The sequence below is a fragment of the Vigna umbellata genome, chromosome 5 (genome assembly GCF_029865625.1).
Source record: "Vigna umbellata cultivar VRB3 chromosome 5, Vumbellata_1.0, whole genome shotgun sequence".
Classification (NCBI taxonomy): domain Eukaryota; kingdom Viridiplantae; phylum Streptophyta; class Magnoliopsida; order Fabales; family Fabaceae; genus Vigna; species Vigna umbellata.
Window position 1 is genome coordinate 33931236 of NC_142169.1, and position 22031 is coordinate 33953266.

General features: G+C 33.3%; 4 protein-coding genes across 4 annotated transcripts; 2 read left to right on the plus strand and 2 right to left on the minus strand.

Annotated features, from left to right (window-relative positions):
* The first annotated feature begins 875 nt into the window (after positions 1–875).
* LOC124831888 (wall-associated receptor kinase-like 20) lies at positions 876–4176 on the plus strand. Its single transcript, XM_047305983.2, has 3 exons — positions 876–1677; positions 1761–1823; positions 2964–4176. The coding sequence occupies exons 1-3, from the start codon at positions 900–902 to the stop codon at positions 4022–4024; spliced, it is 1902 nt and encodes a 633-aa protein (XP_047161939.1). The 5' UTR covers positions 876–899; the 3' UTR covers positions 4025–4176.
* Positions 4177–4303: 127 nt separating this feature from the next.
* Positions 4304–5773, minus strand: LOC148198177 (blue copper protein 1a-like). The gene is made up of 2 exons (XM_088114996.1): positions 5286–5773; positions 4304–5116 (listed from the first exon to the last, which is right to left on the minus strand). Exons 1-2 carry the CDS (start codon positions 5449–5451, stop codon positions 4809–4811), a joined length of 474 nt encoding a protein of 157 aa, XP_087971122.1. The 5' UTR covers positions 5452–5773; the 3' UTR covers positions 4304–4808.
* Positions 5774–9036: 3263 nt separating this feature from the next.
* Positions 9037–13084, plus strand: LOC124831887 (mannose-1-phosphate guanylyltransferase 1). The gene is made up of 5 exons (XM_047305982.2): positions 9037–9281; positions 10662–11022; positions 11635–11697; positions 11791–12030; positions 12114–13084. The coding sequence occupies exons 2-5, from the start codon at positions 10912–10914 to the stop codon at positions 12783–12785; spliced, it is 1086 nt and encodes a 361-aa protein (XP_047161938.1). The 5' UTR covers positions 9037–9281; positions 10662–10911; the 3' UTR covers positions 12786–13084.
* A 1415-nt stretch (positions 13085–14499) lies between these two features.
* On the minus strand, positions 14500–20711 carry LOC124831886 (delta-1-pyrroline-5-carboxylate synthase-like). Its single transcript, XM_047305981.2, has 20 exons — positions 20568–20711; positions 20357–20428; positions 20136–20239; positions 19910–20012; positions 19563–19724; positions 18764–19041; positions 18117–18267; positions 17854–18018; positions 17689–17766; positions 17220–17309; positions 16791–16877; positions 16587–16673; positions 16388–16484; positions 16178–16281; positions 16012–16087; positions 15709–15859; positions 15514–15582; positions 15240–15306; positions 15077–15147; positions 14500–14870 (listed from the first exon to the last, which is right to left on the minus strand). Exons 1-20 carry the CDS (start codon positions 20625–20627, stop codon positions 14795–14797), a joined length of 2148 nt encoding a protein of 715 aa, XP_047161937.1. The 5' UTR covers positions 20628–20711; the 3' UTR covers positions 14500–14794.
* Positions 20712–22031: the final 1320 nt, after the last annotated feature.

Below are 22031 nucleotides of genomic sequence, written 5' to 3' on the forward strand. Positions count from 1 at the left end.
ACTTCACTTAAAGGTATTATTAATTTTTATAAGCATATATGAAAAACAAAAAAAAATACTATAAAGTAGGGTTTAAATAAAAAATGTGGACAACTAGCTTTATAAATGGTGGGTTAAATTTTATTGGTTTTGAGTGACTTTTTATTGCCACAATTTCAGGTATAATCTCTTATTAAATAGTGAGATTATTATCAGTTTAAGTCAAATGTAATTGTAATTAGTGGATTTTTTTTTTAATTTTGATGATCAAAGCTTCTATATAAATTTAATCATTTTTAATAAAAATAGAGTTTTTATTCATAAAAGTAGAGTTTATTTATTTTATTTTAGTTAGAATTATTTTTTTAAGTTTATAAGTCATTCAAGAATATTTTGACTGTGTTAGATGACTTTCTTATCTTTTGTACGTTCACCCTCTTAAAAAGAATGATTTTTTTTTTTCATCTTTAATATTCACCTATTGTTTTTCGTTGACCCGAAATTCAAAAATTCACTTTTGTCCAAAATTATTTTGTAGTTATATCTCTCTCGTTCTATCAGAACAAATTAAGTAATTCTCCAACTTAACTTGAAATTTAAAACGTAAATCTTTTTCTCATTTTTGAAATTCTCTCAATTAAAGTTATATAATTCCATATATCTGAGTTTCTTAGATAGTGTGTAACCTAAATTTCCGTAAACTTTTTAATTCACCTTCTCATTAATTTTTCAAATTCAATTCAAAGTTCTAACCCTATAAATAGTGAAAAGGGTTTCATCAAGTATATTTATCATATTGAGTTGCAGTATTAAATACAAAGTTATATTAAATAAAATATAAATTTAAGAAAGTTAATGAATTAACATGACAGTATTTAAGAAGGCAGAAGCAGCAGTTTCAACTGCCAGCTTTGCCACCAATGGAGTTCACCACCAGACACTTCGTTTTGGCAATTATGCTGCTGATGCTATCACGCGCCCCGCACGTGTCCCCCGCCACACCGTGTCCCGCGTGTGGCAACACCACGGTGCCGTTTCCCCTCAGCACCACCTCGACATGCGGCGATCCGCTGTACAAAATTCGGTGCAGCTCCGGCACACTCATCTTCGACACGCTGAACAACTCGTACCCGATCGAGTCCATCGACGCGAAATCGCAGCGCCTTGTGATACGGCCTGCTGCGCTCGTGCAGAACACGTGCGTCTCCACCGATAAGGTGCACCAGGGGATCCAGCTCAACAGCACCCTCCCCTTCAACATCACCAGTTCCAACACCATCGTCTACCTCAACTGTACCCTCACGCTCCTTCAGTCCCCCCTCAACTGCTCCGCAGCTAGCGCCTGCAACGCCTACATCAATGCCACCGCCTCCGCCTCCGCCTGCCAGAGCGGCCTCTGCTGCACCTATCGTACTGGCGGCTCCAGCAACTCCTATATGATTCGCGTAAGAGACTCTGGTTGCAGCGCCTACTCCAGCTTCGTTAACCTCAACACGGCTCAACCTGTGAGCCGCTGGACCGAACCAGGTTTGGAGATTCAGTGGCTCTCGCCCAGAGAAACCGTTTGTGGATCCCAGGAGGATTGCGACTCTGCCACGTCGACTTGTGGGCCCGACGCCTCCTCTACGAGCGGGATCAAGAGGTGCTTCTGTCACGATGGGCTCGTGTGGAACCCCATCCAAGGGGTGTGTGCTAAAAGTGAGTTGTACAGGATTATACCCCTTCTCCTATTTCTTCTTACGTTGACTAAGTTTGGAATTCCGGTTTGACTTTTTATGCAGAAATTACATGCCAGAACCCAGACGGTTGTGGGGATTCAACTAATAAAAAGGTCATAATCGCAGGTATTAGTTTCGCCTTTTTGTTTTCCTTTTTAATCTCTCATTTTTATTTTACAAAAATATTAACTTGATTTTTAGAATATGAACCAGTTTAATAGACATAATGCATGTTTAGATTAAAGTTTATTGATGTATGGTCGGTGAATTACTAGTCGAGTTTGGATTAAAACGACGGTATTATTTTCATTATCAAATATGATGAGCTTGTAAGCGTAATTTGAAGTAACATATCTCAGTGAGTTTACTGAGAAATGTCATTTAAAAGAGGCCAAACGTTAAACCGAACAAAACACAACCGGATGTCGTCAGTATAAAAGAAGTTATATTATCAATTATCGGAAGTCATGTTTAATATAATTTAAGATAATTTTTTTTGTTAATTTTAAAAGATTTATCCTATTGTGATTAGAAGATAATGTATAACCTTGTTAATTAACATCAGCACATGTATTATTAATGTAACTTCTGGATTTTTTTTAGGAAAAAATGTAAATTTTTTAAGTCTATAATAATATATATTTGGATGACAATTGAAAAATTAATTGCGAGAGGATTCTAACTAAATTTTATGTATGAATATGGTATTGTTTAATAATAAGCCTTCTTGGTTTGCTATTTGTTAGAGGTGATTTTGTTTTGACATCTCTTTTTCATAGTCTGGACTAGTTGTAACACGGATTTCTTAAAAAAAGTCAGGGATGTTTCGTGCGGATAATTGGTCGTGCACTACATGATAGGTGAACACATAATTCATATACAACGAAATTGTTGAAAAAGTGCATTAATGACGGCATGTGAATTGAGTCTTTGTCAATAATGAAGGTCTGACTAATATAAATTGCATAGATAACAGTTGGAAGTTAAATACAGGTCAAAGAATCAACCTACCCAAGCATTGTGAGTTAATAGAAGAGATAAAATTTTAATTTGCGTGTAAAGAACTAAATAAATATGTACCGGTACATTTTTGTGTGAATTTAGAGCTGATAAATTGCTGGTATATTTCATCCATTGAAGAAAAGAAAAATATGTTCTCAGTATCCTTGATGAGTGAAAACTTGACCACGATTCTGAACAATGGTTCTTGTGGCCTCTTTCGTATGATGCACTATTTATTTACAATTTGATGGTAACAATGTGCAGGTTCAGTATGTGGGGCTGGAGCAGCAATCATCCTTGCCATCATTGCCTTTCTATTCTACAAACGCCACAAGCGCATCAAAGAAGCACAAGCCCGGTTAGCCAAAGAGCGTGAAGGAATTCTGAATGCCAGTAATGGGGGAAGAGCCGCTAAACTTTTCAGTGGCAAAGAGATAAAGAAAGCCACAAACGACTTCTCCAATGACCGACTTCTTGGTGTCGGGGGCTATGGTGAAGTTTACAAGGGCTTTCTTCAAGATGGTACTGCTGTGGCTGTCAAGTGTGCCAAGCTTGGCAACCCCAAAGGCACTGATCAAGTCCTTAATGAGGTTCGCATATTATGCCAAGTTAACCACCGAAACCTTGTCGGTCTACTTGGTTGCTGCGTGGAACTGGAGCAGCCTATTTTGGTTTATGAGTTCATAGAAAATGGTACCGTTCTTGATCACTTGCAAGGTCAAATTCCTAAGGGCCGTGGTTCGCTTAGTTGGACTCATCGCCTTGAAATTGCACGTCAGACTGCTGAGGGTCTTGCTTATCTTCACTTCATGGCTGTGCCTCCTATCTACCACAGAGATGTCAAGTCTAGCAACATTCTGCTAGATATCAATCTGAATGCCAAGGTTTCAGATTTTGGGTTGTCTAGATTGGCCCAGACAGATATGAGTCATATCTCCACTTGTGCTCAGGGGACCCTTGGGTACCTTGATCCTGAGTATTATAGAAACTTCCAATTGACTGAGAAGAGTGATGTTTACAGTTTTGGAGTGGTGCTTCTTGAGCTTTTGACAGCTCAGAAAGCAATAGATTTTAACAGGGCACCAGATGATGTGAACTTGGCAATTTATGTTCATAGAATGATGGAGGAGGAACTGTTGATGGATGTCATTGATCCAGTGTTGAAGAATGTAGCCAACACTATAGAGCTAGAGACTATGAAGGCAGTGGCATTTCTGGCATTGGGCTGCTTGGAGGAAAAGAGACAGAACCGACCTTCAATGAAAGAGGTAGCAGAGGAGATTGAGTATATCATCAGTATTATTACCTCAGCAAAGGTAGTGTAGTAGTTTATTTTGATGTTAATGATGTTGTCGAGTTGTCTGATGTTTTTGATTTGGAAACTTATCGCTGTTTGTTGTTGCTATACTAAATTTTGAGTTCTAGAATTCAGGATCTTGTTTTGCAAATGTATCATATCTATGTAAATTTATTATTACCTTTGCCGGATGAAAAGTTCTGATGTAAAACAATTGCAAAAGCTGTTTCAAATCCTCGTCCTGCTAAACTGAAGCATAAAATATTCAAGGTTTTGAAATTGGATTGATTTTATAGGTTTCAACACAAGCCATTACCAATGTCTGAGAAATAATCCAAGTTTATTAGCCTAATAGCTTCAGTTAGCTAGTAATTATTGAATTGACAAGACAAGCACTTGTACGTTACGTCTTGTGGACATTTTCGAAGAACCTCGTTGCCTTACACCTTTCTCTCGTAGGCGAGAATAATGAGAGTTTACCTCTTTTTAGCTTCCTTTCTTGCACAGAAATTCAATCAGTTAAAGGAAAGTAAGTTGATAAATACCAGTGACAGTGAGGATGGATACAACTATAATTAAAATTACAAGAGTAATGTCAAGATATAGGAATATTAGAGAAGAATGGAATGGAAGGCAAATTTGCAATTTTATTTGAATGGTAGCTGGATTGAGCTAGCGACCACATTCACAAACTTCCATTTTGAACTTCAAAACAGAAACAATAAGTTATTCTGAGGACTAATACCACTTCCTCAAAAGCTTATGAAAAACAATGTCACACTCTCTAAACATAGGTTAAAGCAACAGTGAATTTAGTGAAATATGGTTAATATCTTAGACACCCATCCACCAAAACCAGGTCCATCCTTAGAAGGTGAAGGTGCAGGGGCAGGTGGTAGGGTTGGGGGCAGTGTTTGGGGTTGAACTGTGATAACAAGCTTTTGGCCAGCACTGCAGTGACCTCCAAAACCACAAATGTACCATTTTCTTCCAGGAATTGCCAATACAATACGGTCACTTCCAGTAGTCAATGCTTCACTTGGTGGAGGAACAGTGCAGCTCTGGAATGCAGTTCCATTCACTTTGAATACATTGTGTTCTCCAACAGGATACTTGAATACTACAGATTATAAAATGAATACAGCATTAATATGGAGCACTTGGTTGTATTCGAATATAAAATAATTGAAATGATTCTTAAGTAATCATTACAAAAATCAATGATATTATGGTGTATTAGAATTAATGATTGGATGAAAATATAAAATAATTTGATGAGTTGAACATACCAAGTACGTCCCCAACAAAGAAGGTCTTATCAGCAGCCCAAGCAGAGTAATCAAAGCCTACTGTCCATCCATGATCATCCCCAACTACAATGTCCTTGGCCACAGCAATGGATGGGAGGAAGATGGTGGCAATGACCACAAGTATGGTGAGTGGTGAAAGAGCCATAGTTGGCAGCTCAACTTCTCCTTTATATATGAGTGTTTTGTTAATAAATGTCGATGTTGCTCATGTGCTGTGGAAGTGTGCAGGTTAGAAGTGATATATATAGAGCTCGGAAGAAGATAGTTCCAATACTGCGATTCTATGTTGGACACTTCAGACACAGACGGCTCAGGACGGCATGCCGAAAACAGAATAAACTTGATCTGCAAAGTGTCGTGTGTGTTGAAGGAGAATATAGCAATAGAGTAAGAAAAAAAATGCCCTATACTTTGTAGAAATAACCGATAAAAGGGATTCATCTAATCAATGTTAGAAGATTTTGACAGCACTGTGGTGTAAGGTTCATTTGACCAGTTCGCTTCTAACATAATGATGATCATTGACAAAAATACATGCAACAATCCTTTTATCATCCTTCCTTTCATATTTTCCAATATTAACTAATAATTATGTTTTCATTCAAACCCTTTTTTTTATATTAAAAAATATTAACTATTTATCATATTAAAAAAGAAACACAGTGTTTTTACTGTAGAAGTATTTTTAATTCAGAAAATTAGACTTTTATTTACAATGGAAATTTTTTTGTCAAAAAATAGTTAAAAGACATTTTGGAAAATATTATTTCCAAAGAATGTTAATTGTTATAAAGTTTAAAAAAAGAATGATAGACACATGTTTTCCATTTTCTATTTGTACAAATTTTCGAAGCTTTATTAGTAATCCTTCAATCCCATATTGACACACACACACACACACATATATATATATATATATATTATTGCAACCTAAATCGTATGAAAAAGCGGACAAAAAATATTAGTGTGAAAAATAAAATTTTAGAATCGCTACAATAATTTATTCCGAAAAATTATAAAAAATCATAAAATAAAACATAATTTGCGAAAATTAGATTTTAAATCTAGGAGTCACACGGACATTCTAAAGCGCATGCACCAAATACGATAGTAAATGTGTAAAATGATGTAGTTTTTAAAAATATTTAATTTTCTTCAAAATAAAAATAAAAAATGTACTAAAAGAATAAAAAATATTGTTTAGCTGGATTGACAAAAAAAAAATAAAAAGAGGACTATTTGAAAAAATGTTGCTTTTTACATTTTTGAAAATTTTATATTTCTTGATATTTTTATTTTGAATGTCATACAGCATGAAATAGACACCAAAAATGCGATCAAATTTATAGAAGCCAAAAAAAGTAAAAGGGAAAGAAACATTTTTAATATATTTTTTTTATTATTTTAATCGAAAAGTTGCATGTGAACTGTGAATGAAGTAAATCACAAAAATAAATAAATTGGTGGTGCAGAGGGTAAATGAATGGTGTAGTAAGCATTATATGTATGGTGTGTGCAGTGAACATTGAGGTACAACAAGTAAATAGAAGGACAGATCCAAAAATACATTGGGGTGTGGGGTTATTACAAGTGTAAATGCATGAAGTAAAATAAAATAAGCAGTCCAATGATTAAAACAAAATGTGGATAAGATTAAATCAATAAATGTGATTGGTTAAAATGATTTTGATTAAATATTGAATTATAAAAAAATAATACTATTATTAATGAATTATTTTTCATTATAATTTTTATTAGTATTTTATTTAGATGTTGTATTATTTTCTCAATTAATATGATTTTTAAATACTTTATATTTTATTATCAGTATCATTAAATTATTTTATTGATGTTATTTTTTTTTTTGCTATTATGATTATTAGTTGTTGTAAATTTTAAAAAAAACATTTAGTAATTATATTTTTCATCCTTTCCAATCACCTCGTTTTAAAAGAGATAAAATCTTATTTCTCTTCCTCATTTATCCACAAATCTGACGTAAGAAACACAATGTCATTCCCACTTATTTCACCCATTATTATCCTTATATAAGTAATATATAATAATTTAATTAAATAACAATATAATAATACTCAGGCATAATTTGTTTTTATTTGGTATCACTTGTACATTATTATCAGATTACGAGGGGTTTGATGTTACAATTTCACAATTTCATTGAACAGTTTCCTCCAACTCCAAGATTAATCATGAGATATTATGACGTTCCACAGACTTTTTCTTTTGCTACAAACTTCTAATTCTAGTTAGAAGGATACCTATCATTTCTAACAAAAGTAAAAATAATCCATAAAAAACATGTTTAAAAAAGCACAACAGCCATGGAAACTATATATATACAGGGATTGAATTCCAATACCCTATATTTTTCTTAATTATTAAGTGATATTATATATTTCTTAATTATTATTTAAGTGATATTATATATTTCTACAAATTCTGTGACTAGCTTGCTATTCTGCAAAAAGAAAAAAAGAAGTCAACGCGTAGTTTTGTTTATTACACTCTGATGACTTTGACTGCAATTTAAAGAAAACACAAAAGAAACTTGCTTAGCTGATCACCATTTCTTTTTATTTTCACGAACCATTATTACAATGGAAAGTAGTCTAAACCCACAAATCCAGCTCCAGTGATAACTATAAAGACTTTTTATATTATCATATTATATATATATGTGTTAATTTTTTATAATAAACACTAAAAATTACAATAACATTGGTTTTTATATGATATTTTTTCAAGCAAGTTTATTTTTTAATGATAAAAAATAATATTTATTAAACTCTAGAAATTTCTAAATGGTTCAGTCAATGTTTATTTATTAAAGCTAGTTTCTGATTTGACCAGATTTGTAAGGGATGAATGTATACAAAGAGCCTTACCAAGAATGCTTGCCACCTTTTAGGATCTTTCAGTTGAAGCAAAATTGAAGGCTTTTGTTCAATTTTTTCAAAATGTTTAATAAAGGTTGTATATCTGTATCTATATATAATATATATTTTTCATGAAAGTTCTCAAAAAGCGTCCAAATATAAAACCATTAACTACGTTGAAAACTTGAATGAGAAAGGTATTATTTTATATATTGAAAAATTAACTCTCACAATAGAAACACGTAAAGTGGTTGTTTTGAATTATTGATTTAAAGAAATGGTTTTTTTGTTACGTAGAATTGCCAAATTAAAGTCGAAAACAATTTGGAATAAAATGGCAACTGGTTTTGCATTTATCTAAACAAGAAAAAGAACGATCCGAGAAAACATTATACTTTAGGAAAATGCTGGATTGGCAAATAAACTAACCATTATGGTTAAAAAAGATAAAATATATTTATATTTTTCTAATTTCTTAAAATTTGTTTTCTATTCTTCAAAAATACATTATTTTTGTTTTATAGGTATTATTCAACAATTCAGAAAAAATAAAAAAGGTGTATTTTAGGAAGACAGGAAATTTATATAAGAAACATTTTAAGTTTAAAAGATATTAAAATAAAGTTAAATGCATGATGGTGACTTCTTAATTTCCTAGTATCTTTCCATATATATTAATGTCATCAATCACAATACTATAATTGTGAATAGAGTAATAAAGAGTTAAGGAAGAAAATGAAATATGGAAAACCGTGAAAGCCGAAGCCACCGACGCTTTCACCAAACAAGGCCTAAGGTTCCTTGAGAGACTGAAAAGATATCCAATTAATTAATTATTAATCAATTAATTAATTATAATAACGATAAAAGAAACAAAAAAAGCGTGCGTGGTTATAGCAGTGTAAGGTTGGCGCGTATATAAACAAGGACGATGACGAGCGGTGACCAACGCCATTGTAACAGCTCACGTACTGAACCGTTGGGTTGTTCTTCGAGACCCACTCTGACTCGCCTGGTTGACTCGTTCGAGTTGGGGGGTTTCTGATTCGCCCCCAGACGGATCTCAATTTTTCCTCAGGTCAATTCTGTTCTCTTCGTCTTTCGATCTTTATTTTATTTATATATTTGTTACTGTTTGCTTTCTGCATGAATGGAGGTGAGGTGAATGTTTTATGTGGCAATGTAATTTGCGTTTGTTCTGATTCCGAATTGACGGTTCCTTCTTTTTTTTTTAATTCGTGTTTACTCCGTTTTGTTCTTTCATCACGCGGTGTTTGTGTGATTGCATTGTACTTTAGTCTCATCCTGTGTTGAATTTGATGAAAACAATTGTGTAGTATCAGATCTGGTGCTGTTGTTAAGTATTCGGTAATTTGAATTCTCTTTTGCATGGTGCCTTTCCTGCTTTGCTTCAATTTAAGCTTTTGTGAAGTATTGTATAACAAAATATTAAAAATACAAATACTACTGAAATTTCTGATACCTTGCATGACATAGTACATGCAATGCAAAATCGGGCTAGTCTCATTAGGCTTGGGTTCAATAGATCTAGAACATTCTTATGATGCATGCTTATTTGTAGAAGCTAGATTCTACAAGATAAAGACCAACAAAAAAGATTCAGCTAGATAAATAACTCCCTTGTATTTTCTCCAAAATGTGTTCTTTTTGAGAAATTCATTCCTGAAAATAGTATAAAGAAGGGGGCCTTTTCTCGTCAGTAATGTCAGTAAACTCAAATCTCTAACGCTATCCATTGAACTAATTTTGACAACAGAAGTCAAATTTGATTCTCCCTAAATCCAATATCAACCATTTATATATATGAAGATTAACTCCTCGTATGAAAGTATTCTCAATATTATACACACCATTTTATGTATTTTTTTCTCTAGCTCAATTCTTAACAGATCAAGCAATGTAGCAGAAGGTAATAGTTGGGAATCAATTATATATCACTGTTTTACATGTATCTTTCTTCAGTAGCCAAACTTATGTTCCTGTCTGGCATATTTGTTTCTCTCGTGTGGAACTAATGCAATGCACTTTACATTGAGGGCTTCCTAAGTGGAGATATTTTTATCATTGAAAGTTATGCAGGAATCTTGTTAATTTGAAATACGGAGACAGTCTCACCCTGAAATTATCAGAAAAATGCAAATGTTTGCCGTTTACTGCAATTCTGAGAGATAGCACAGTTTATAAATAAACCTTGACTAGATTGGACCGTATTTTTTCCTTCATTGAAAGCTAGTAGCATTGTATAGCTGGGTTTCATATCGGGCTACACCTTATGCTTCATTTTACTTTCCTTTCTATATCTATGATGTAATGACACACATAATTTGATCTTGTTTTTGCTTCTTTTGAAATTTGGACGAATGTAAAGGTTTCAGGGTTTTATGTCTTAAGCTTTTTCTGACAAACTGTTCTTTCCTTTTTTTTTTTGTCATTTCAGTTACCATCTTTAGCTGCATTCGTCTCACGTCCTTTGATCACCTGTCATCTAAAGTGCAAATTCTTTGCCAGCTGTTTAAATTTCACAAGCGTCCGTGAAGAGTTCCGTGCAAGTTCCTTCCGGGCAAGCAGATTTATAATAGAGCAGAGTGAAAATTGTTTTACACATCTGGGTTTGTGTTCTCTGTTATTTACTTTTGATCTGCTTCTAAGTTATAATTTGCTGGAAAAACAAAGGGCATCATATCACAATGAAGGCACTGATTTTGGTTGGAGGTTTTGGAACGAGGTTGAGGCCATTGACACTCAGTGTTCCCAAGCCTCTTGTTGATTTTGCTAACAAGCCCATGATTCTGCATCAGGTAAAGCATTTTGAAGTCTTTTTCTTGAACAAGTATGGACCATTCATGAGTAAATTAGGGACAGGCCTTGTCATTTGATCTATTGACTCTTACACTAATGAATTATTCATACCATATTATTTTATCCAATAAATCACCATAAATCTAGCTGAATTGTCAATACTATGTTTTTTTCTTAGTTTTGTAATACCCGTATATTAAGAAAAAAACCTGTTTGTTATTCAAATCTGAATCTTGCTATTAAAAATAGAAAAAAAAATTGATTTTTCATTTATCAATTTAGAGTATAAACGTACATAGACTCAAAATTTAAAAGTTTTGATTGCTCTCAGTAGCTGTTACACTTTTTGTTGATTGTATCTTCTTCCACCTTTACTCAAGAAGTGAATAAAATTGTTTTCTCCTTCTTGCAAGTGTAGGTATTTTGAATTTCATTGATCTTTATTGTCTTTTCTCCTTGTGTTTGTTCTCTTTACCATCTTATCACTGTGTATGCACTGGTGCATACCTGACTACGGATGTGTATGTGTGTCTATCCTTTTCGTATATATCTCTTAATACACTTAGTATACTACCCTACTAATTTATCTTCTAATTGTACTTGTTTTGCAGATAGAGGCTCTCAAGGCCATTGGAGTCAATGAAGTGGTACTGGCCATCAATTACCAACCGGAGGTAAGGATTTCATATCTCCTCACCATTCTGTTTTCTTAATGAGATTAAGGTAAATAAAGCTTTATTTGGCGTTGGAAAAACTTCCACCTGCAGGTTATGTTGAATTTCTTGAAGGAATTTGAGGCAAAACTTGGCATCAAAATCACTTGTTCTCAAGAAACTGAACCACTGGGTACTGCTGGCCCCTTGGCTCTTGCGAGGGATAAACTAGTAGATGACTCCGGAGAGCCATTTTTTGTTCTCAACAGTGATGTTATCAGTGAGTATCCACTTAAAGAAATGATTGCATTCCACAAAACCCATGGAGGAGAGGCTTCCATAATGGTGACAAAGGTAACTGAGTTGAGACGATTTATATACAGTTCAGATTATATACATATGCGGTACATATTTGAGCTTTCAGATCTTATTTTTAGGTTGATGAGCCGTCAAAATATGGTGTGGTTGTAATGGACGAGACTACTGGACAGGTTGAGAAATTTGTAGAGAAACCAAAGTTGTTTGTTGGTAATAAAATCAATGCTGGAATCTACCTATTGAACCCCTCGGTTTTGGATCGAATTGAACTGAGACCCACTTCTATCGAGAAAGAGGTGTTTCCAAATATCGCAGCAGCGAAAAAGCTATATGCAATGGTCCTGCCAGGATTTTGGATGGACATTGGACAACCAAGGGACTATATTTCTGGTCTGACACTTTACCTGGACTCACTGAGGAAAAACTCTCCTTCTAAACTGGCCAGTGGTCCACATATTGTGGGAAATGTCATTGTACACGAAACTGCTGATATTGGTGAGGGATGTCTCATTGGACCTGATGTTGCAATCGGTCCTGGCTGTGTCGTTGAGTCAGGTGTCAGGCTTTCACGCTGCACAGTTATGCGAGGAGTTCGGATTAAAAAGCACTCTTGCATATCCAGCAGTATCATTGGATGGCATTCCACCGTAGGGCAATGGGCCCGTGTGGAGAATATGACCATCCTTGGAGAAGATGTCCATGTTTGTGATGAAGTTTACAGCAATGGTGGTGTGGTTTTACCTCACAAGGAGATCAAGTCAAACATTGTGAAGCCAGAGATAGTCATGTGAGGTTGCTGTCTTAAATTCATAGTGTGTGATTAGGAAGTTTTAAGTTCTTGTTTCCGAAATGTGTTTTCATTCTTTTTATTTGTTTTTTCTTTATCCGCATCCCAATCCGTTTTTCTCTTTGCTACATATTGTACAAGTCAGTTTCGTGTTTAGAATGAGTGATGCCATAATTTACAATGTTGTAAGGAGTGTCTTTGTAAAGGGTATAAAGTTGGTCGACTGTTCCTAGTTTATGTAATCTGAAGTGTTACTCTTTTATCTTTCTTTTCCAAGATTTCTTATTAATTATTTGAGATGAAGTTGGGCCTAAGTCATGAAACGGAGAGACTAGTACACTTTCGGAGTCCTAGGTGCATTAGCACATATATCATGTGTTCTGCTAACAAATAAAAAGTATATGTTTTCAGAGTAATATATATATATATATATGTGTGTGTGTGTGTGTACGTGTTATATTATGTAACACTTAACAAAATCCCTATCCGCAATGGATAATAGAAGGAATTCATGTTTTGCTCTCGGCAAAAGTTCTCTAGAAAATAACTGTGAAGGGTAAAAGCCAAAAAGGTAACAGTTTTCAAGGTAGTGAAAAGGAAGCGTGATGTTCAGTGTTCAGAATCGACTAGTGTTTGATGCAGGAAAATAGACGGAAAAGGAGAGTACATTGACCTAGAAAGATTTTGATGCAGTATAACTGAACCTTAGCACCATTTAAAGCAAACAGAGACGGAGTTTGATGCAAGGAAGTTTACAAAAAGTTAGATAAATACTTAGTTCTTGACTTATAAAAAGTCTTTTTGATGTGCTGATAAAAGAAAAGTCTTTTGAGTTTACACGTATTTAGGAGTTTACACGTATTTATAAAGAAGTCAGACAATAGAGTTTCTACAAAAAAAAAAAGTATATGGTGCATATAAATTTATTTTAATTTATGCAAAAATTTAATTAAATTTTTAATTATTTAAGATGTGTCAGTGAAGAAGTTATTTTTGGTAAGGCAATGAACTAAAAGACAGTTACCAAAAACCTATATATCCGTATAGGGATCATGCAACGTAAAGGTATTTCATAGATTTTCTTTGCAGAGAGATTTGCTTCGAAAGATATGCCTACTTAGCCAAAATAATTTCACGTCTTTACATTTCCTCTGTACTCATAATTGAATTGTATTGTGATATTTAGCATTAATATTATACATTTATGAATAATTATAATTAATAGGTGTGACGATTCACCGTTGCATTGCTATTCCCATGTAAGTAACGAGGGAAAAAAAATAATCTAAAACTCAGAAAAATGCTTGATTTTATTCTACTTGATAAGAATTCTCAATATAAAAAAGAGCTCAGTTTGAGTTAGGAAGTGTCTTTATAAACTATCTTCTTTTAGAGGTTTCTCCTTTCTTTCGTCAAAAGATTCCAGTTTAGTATCAATTATGTGCCATACCATAAAGTTACAACAACTTTTACTAAATAATCACATTAGAAAATTGCAATGTATAATTCGAGAAATGAAACGGAGAGAAAAAAAAAATATTATATTAAAAAATCTTATTTAATTCAAAAGTTCAGAAAAGAAGGAAAAGTAAAAGGATAAAATATCTCCTCCAACTTTTGCCCCTACTAATATTGGGATGATATTATTTTTCTTTTCTCTCTCTTTTCACTCCAAAAATCCCCATCCTCCTTTGAACCAGAAAATAGCATGTTCCCACTTTTTTGGAGTCAAAGATGAAGTATTTTTATTATTTTCACAACTGCAAAAGTGATATCACTTAAAAAAAAAAAACAATCCTAAACAAATACCATAAATTTCCTAACGATGAGGGGAAAAACAACTCTCTAGTATAAATGACATCATGAACAGAAAAATCAGTAACAGATAGCATAAACATTTCTCCCCTCTAATGAATTGTACAATTTTACTCCACATTGAGAAAACAAAGCACATCCTAATGACCTTCCTTTTCTCCCCTCCCTCCATGAACTTTTATCTTTAAAAACCAAGAATCAAATAGCAAGGTCTTTGTGGGTGTAGCTAATTGCTTTGTCACCATCCACTATCTGTCCACTTCCTTTGAGAATCCTGAACATAAGCAAATGAATGATTGTAGTATCAGGTATTATCCTTATAAGCCTATTGGTATGTGGCAAATCTTATTCTATTCACATAAAGCTTTTCCACCTTGTGTTGTTCAAATTGGGCATGTCAACTGAATGAAATGGCTAGTTATACACTAAATGGTTTGTATTGTTTCAATTATAATGATTTAATGACCATCAAGCTCATACCATCTGGTTGTTAACAATCCATCAACTCCTACTGGACCCCGAGCATGAATCCTGCTTGTACTTATTCCCACCTATAAAAAGTCCATGACATGAGAGTTAGGAACTAAATCAACAACATTGGCATTAGATATTGATTTTGAAGAGAATGTTTAGAATAACATACCTCTGCTCCTAGACCAAATCGTGCTCCATCACTGAATCTTGTACTAGCATTATGAAAAACAGCAGCACTGCCAATATAACAAACATTATTTACAAACTGCCCTTGTAAATATGCTGAAGGCTCAAGAAGATGATTGCTCAAGAACAGGGATTCTTGTGTTTATTAATATAAAACTAAGTCATAAAAGGCAATTGAATTACACAAAACAGTGAATGTTGTATAGTAGAAAATGTGATTAGTAGCACATAAAAAGACATTATATTTCAAAAATTGCCTGTCAACTTGGCGTAGAAACATATCAGCTACTTCATGATCTTCTGTAACAATGGAATCAGTATGTGCACTGCAACGAAACAGAAATGTGACAAATTTCAATCCAAAATCGAGATAATTTGAAATGAGGCAGAGAGAGATGGATGAAATGGAAATAATCTTCCAAGACATTATCTACAAATAAAGAGAACCGTGCCTTCCATGAAGATTTATATGATCAATAGCTGCAAAAACATCATCCACAATTTCAACTGTGCATGTCAACGAGTTGTACTCATGATGTAACGAACGAGCAAGAGGAATATTTAACAAAGGACTTGCCTTCGGTCCTCCAAACAATGTAACACCTACATGAATTTTAAACCATATCAGCATTCCAGAAACCTTACAAGCTACCTTTTACAGTACATTTAACTTAAGAAACTATTCTTCAATTTTGGAAAAGACATCATGGTCAGACATTCACCAATCCAATAGAAATGTTAGCCAGAAATCATACCTTCTGTCCGTAGGTCAACAATAATATTATTGAGCCAACCTTTCTCTACTAAGTCCTTGTGAACAAGAAGTGTTTCCTAAAAATTGAAATTTGAACAGTGAGTAGAAAAAATAACTGGCAAACAAAGGTTGTGCTTTCATCGATTACATAGAATAATAGAAATTACCATGGCATTGCAGCCTGCTGGATAATCTATTTTTGCATCCAGTACAATCCTCTTTGCCATCTCCAAATCAGCAGATTTATCAACATAGACATGACAAATTCCATCTGTTTGGCAATAATGTGGCTTTATTACAGTAAATTCATTTGACAAAAGGATTTACCATATTACATCAAGCATTTTTTGCTTGCATGTTGAGCAGAAGGGTCTTACCAGCATGACCCAGAACAGGAATTTTAGTGGAACTCTTGATCTGAGAGACGAGTTGGTTGCTGCCTCTTGGAATCACCAGATCAATTACATCATCCAACTGAAAGAAAGGCAAAATGCAGACTCTAGCTTTTGTTTAACGAACCAAAGATCAAAGTGAGAAAGTTTATAAATCAGAAATTAACATCTACTTTGTACTTACCTTAAGTAACTCGGGAATTTCTGCTCTTGATGTTACAAGTCCAATAAGTTTTGCACCGACAGAATCTGGTATGGCTTCAGTAATGACCTGAAGTTCCAGCAATGAAAAGTTACACAGAAAACATTTATTAATGAGACTGAAAATATCAAATATATAATTTAAAAGAAAACGATTCACAAATTGCCATTTATTTTGAAACTAAACTTTGTGCAAAATTGCATTTGATCTCTTAGCCTCCTTGCCTCCTTTCAAGAGAAGCCCATTCCCACTTCGGATAGCCAAAGAAGCTATCTGTTAAGATACATGAAGCTACTGGCTTAGAATGCAGATAAACAATATAAAATCAAAAGGTAATCAAATTAAGCTTTTTGTTTCTTGAACTGCAATTTAGACATTTTTTAATCCAAAAGAAATTTCATCCTTTCATGTGATACGAAAAGAAAAATTCATATTATTTTAAAGGTCTGATCACAGCTTAGTAGGTAATATAAGCTGTCCAAGCATGTCATCTACAGAAAGCAAATTGAAAAAGGAATGTAAATAAAGGCAGGGAAGGGTAAAATTTAGAAACTGACACAGTATTATCCAGGTATCAACTGAAGTTTCAAAAGAAAATCGAAAATGTCAGTTTACCTGCACTAGTGCATCAGGGCGAGACTCAAAAACAATTAAAAGAACACCTAAAGGTGATGATGTTTTCTCCAAAATCAGCCCTTCTGCGAGCTAGATAAGATGTAAGCCGTCAGAAATATTATTGATCAGTAACTATTGTTAACAATCAAGTCTGCATGAAAAACTTTTAAACCGTATATTTTATGATTAAGCAGAGATTGCATCCACACACACGAGTTCAGACAGCTTTCTCATACAAATTCGTATATAACATAAACCATTTCATTCTTCTCTAGTGGCATAATGTAAAACTAGAATCTGTAATAAATACAATAAATGAAAGGAACTCAATTTTAACTTGGCACAATGTAAAACTACTATGACCCATACATAAATTAACACACACACACACACACACACACATACATATATATATATATATATATATATATATATATATATATTATAGCTATAACAAACTTTTTGTTACCTCAGTTCGTTTAAGCACTCGACCAATGGGATCTTCCATGTTTGCAATAAGTCGAATGTTGTTTGCAAGGGTTGCAAGCTGTCATTCATCGTCATTTATCATCACAAATTTTGTAGTCTGTTAAAATTTAAATAGTTTCATTCAACTATAGGTTAACTGCCTTGCCTTCTCCTTCTTTAAAACCAGCCTAGCCACCAAGGATTTTTCACATCCTTCTTCTTGTGCAGCAGCAACATCAGCTTCGTTTTCAATCCTGATCTCTTCTTGATGTGCTTCCAAAGCATCGGCTATTTTTAGTAAAATTTGTTTCCTCTCTTCTGAAGACATAGCCTGTAATGTAAGATATGGAGATCAGAATGCTAAAGTAGGAATGATATACTGACAGCTTAGTATCCACAATCCTGTGAGTGCTTAGGTATAAAAGAAACCTGAAGCCTTCTGGAAGAGTCCCTAGCTGCAACTGCCATCTCCCGAGCATTAAACTCTTTTATTGGGGCCCATTTATGGGCATCTTTATGGAAAAGGGTTCCAATAAGTTGTCCTTGGAGAACTTTAAGGATATTTTCTGCTGCAAAACCACTGAGAAAAAAAACAAGAAAAAACACACGTACACAGATGGGAATCAGATAGAGTAGGTAGCATACATAATGGATTTCATAGTGTTCTTGCAATTATGTTTTCTGTTTAAAAGATCAAAAATTGAAAAGGGTCAAAAAGAAAATTTAGTGATCTTACATTACATGACACTACCATAGATTTACTGACTAAATACGTGGTCAACAAATAGTCATCCAAATTCAGAAACAGAGAGAACAAATAAAACAAGTAACTGTATACAAAATTAAATCAATAACTGTTTGTATTTCCATTTCTCAAAGTTGCTTGGGGTTCAGTGAAAATTTAATTAGTGATGTCACATGTCTTGTCTAGATAAAAAGTTTCTAATTGAAAATGGAGATACTGGAAACTGCTTTAAATAAAATCTAAAGAGGATACACAAATATGCAGTAAATAGAATTGGTATCAGAAATTCAAAAACAAGTTTCAGTTTTAATTTTGTCCGTAAACAGAGCACCTGGTAATGATAACAGGAATGCCAGCTTCAGCTGCATGAATAGAAGCCTTTACTTTGGCAGTCATACCACCTCTTCCCACTCTAGACTTATCTCCAAAAGTAATTTCATTTTGATGTTTCTCTTTAATGTATGTATGAATAAGCTTTGAACGTGGGTCACTTGGAGGACCACTATAAAGACCCTCTACGTCACTCAACAAAATTAGAAGATCAGCTTTTAATTCCAGTGCCAATAATGCTGATAAACTGTCATTATCCCAAAATATGCCAGAAGAATCCTGCAAAAAAATAATTTGGTGACACTTCTAGTGCTCTCTAATTTATTCTCTTACCTGACCTTTTTTTTGGGAAGAAACCAAACATTAAAACACCCTTTATATAATATAAAGGATAGAAGGATTTCAACAAATTCTAGGAATACTTCACAGACAGAGAAGGATCATATTCAATGTTAAACAAGCATGAAAGTTTTCTTAAATACGTTGAGTTGGCCGATGGACAAATTACTAAATTAAAATTTACTTACATTCATAAGAAAACATCTTATAAAGACTCAATATTTAAGTTTAACGGATAAAGTTCAGAAAATTCATCTGAAGAAAACAAATATAACCCGCAACTCTACTTCAAGCTAGCATAATCATTTATCATAACATCAAGAAATAAAATAATAATGCTGACAAGAAAAAAGTAAAAAAACATAATGACACCAATTTTTAATAAAGGTACATTGCTTGAACAATCAGCTCCAAGATTAAGTTCAGCTGAAATAACAAATCAGACAAGTAGAATAACAAACCTCATATGGAGCTTTCCTAGTACTAACTGCATCGTTCTCGTTGAATATGGGAATAACTTTTAATCCTAACAATGATTTCAAAGTTTCGCTGAGTTGCTTTCTGAAATCTTTGTCTCGAAAATCATTGTCTGTCACAAGAAGCTGGGCAGATGTCACATCTAGCTGCAGGACAGGGAGAGAAAGTAATATACGCATCAATATCAATGTCAGTTATCCTAAAATAATATAAGAATGAAATATGATATGTCATAAAGGGTAAACAAAACAAAAAATCTACACAGCGCATTTGGAATGCAAGCAGGCATAAGACGATAGTTCAGTCATGAACATTAATTAACAACAATTACCTGACTAAACAAAGAATCATAAAGAGCCATAAGGCTGTTCTGTCCAACAGCAGCACAAGCCTTGCCATCAAGTTCAATTTGCGGCTTCTGAAGATCAGCAAAGCTGTAAAATGTGTCCCATGAAAGACCAAAGTAAATTACAATTTCACCAACTGTCAAGGATACACCATACATGTGCATCCTCTGATAGCAAATAAACAGAACAAAGGTGTTAGAACTTTATTACCTGCTGTTAATTAATTTTCTGTATCTAAGCCTTTGGCGACCAAGGCCAACAGCACCTGATGACACCAGAATAATCTCATAACCAAGAGAGTTCAGCTCCTTAATCTGCCATGTATTCTCAAAAGGGTCACACATGCCAAACCCAAAATCCAATCTTTATTCCTGGAACAATATATATACATATATATATATATATATATATATATAGGCACACAAAGCAACCTGCTCACAGAGTGCCCCTAATTTTCCAACTGCCAACCTTCCATCTTGGCGAGTAACCACAGCAGTCCCAACCTTCAAAACCATACAAAACAACCTTAGCCATTTACATCATCCTATGGTCCAAGCAATGCACACAGAACAAACCATTTGATGCACAACACAGAAATGAAACAACAAAAGGATAATATATATTGTGGAGAGAAAAGAGAACCTTGATGATGATGCGCTTAACATCTTTGAGAAAATGTCTATTAGGATCTGCGTTCTCCATACTCTGACCAGCAAACTGTTGGTCTTGTTCAGTGCGGTTGGCAGAGAAGAAAGAGAGTCTGTCTGTGAACAGTTTTTAATCTTAAAGTCACGTGTTGATAAAAAGGTTAACACTTTACACCACGCAGTCACCACAGATATTCACATTTTCTTTTATTTCTTTTAAATTACATCCCATATAGTTGGATAAATTATTCCTGAATAGTTGGTCTACATTTATATTTAAATTTTGTCTAAATTTTCTTTTTCTATTATTTTCCAGACAAAATTATAAGTTTTACCATTAGAACTTTAAACAGGAGATAAAAATCTAGAGGCAGTTTAAAAACGAAGAAATAATTTTGACAGGAATTAAAAATAAAGAAAATAAAAAAGTTTATTTAAGACAAAAAAACAAAAAATCTTAACTTTGGAAAGTTTTTATTTTTTAATTATAAACATATCTGATTTGTCGTTGTTAAGACATCAATGTTTCTTTCACGGGTTTTTAAACTATGAACAACAAAACACTTCTAAACACAACACAAACAATCCGAAAGTTTTGGTTAAAGAAAATGTGTACATTCAACAAGAGATGAGAGTACAATATCTCAATAAAAATTAATAAAATATTTATTATTATCTCTCAAAATTGACGAATAAAACCAAAATGGAGGGCTTCTTCATCTTTTTGCTATTTATATAATTCTTTTGTAAGGAAAATGTTGAAATTTGTAGAGAATGGGAAGTTACTGTAAATCATCTTAAATTAAAGTCCACGCGGTTGGATATTCTTGAGCCAACTGTCATGTTGTTATTAACATTTTTTATTTTAAAATTTTAAGCACTCTCTATCTAAAAAATTTAATGCTAACAATTAATTAAATGTTGTGATAATGTATTTTGAAGGTACTTATTAGCACATATATCATATATAACCTTGAAATTAAATAATATATAAATAAACTACTTATCTTAAATATATTCGTTTCCTGATTAAAACTAAAGGTGCAGTGTCAACTTTGTGGTTAGGAGTTTGAGGGCTCAACTATCTAATGTCAACTCTTTTAATTTTCTGTGTAAAAACTTAAAAAAAAGAGTACTAGTTGTCATTTCGTGACCCAATAAAATTCAATAGTTTAAAAAAAAGTGTTCATAAATTTTATATGAAATAGTCTCTTCAACCTCTCATTTTGAATTTTTTTTTGTTTAAAAATAGGATTAGAAGTTAGTGTTGTTAGTAATTAAGAAAGATACAATTATTTTATATTATTTATTCATATATAATATATAAATTATACAATATACTTGTGAAAGAAGAAAAAAAGAAAATCATTTACACTACCTTATAGCAGATAGATAAAGAACTTTAATAACTTTAGATAAAAATTGAATATATTAAAATAACACATTGTTTTGCCTTCAA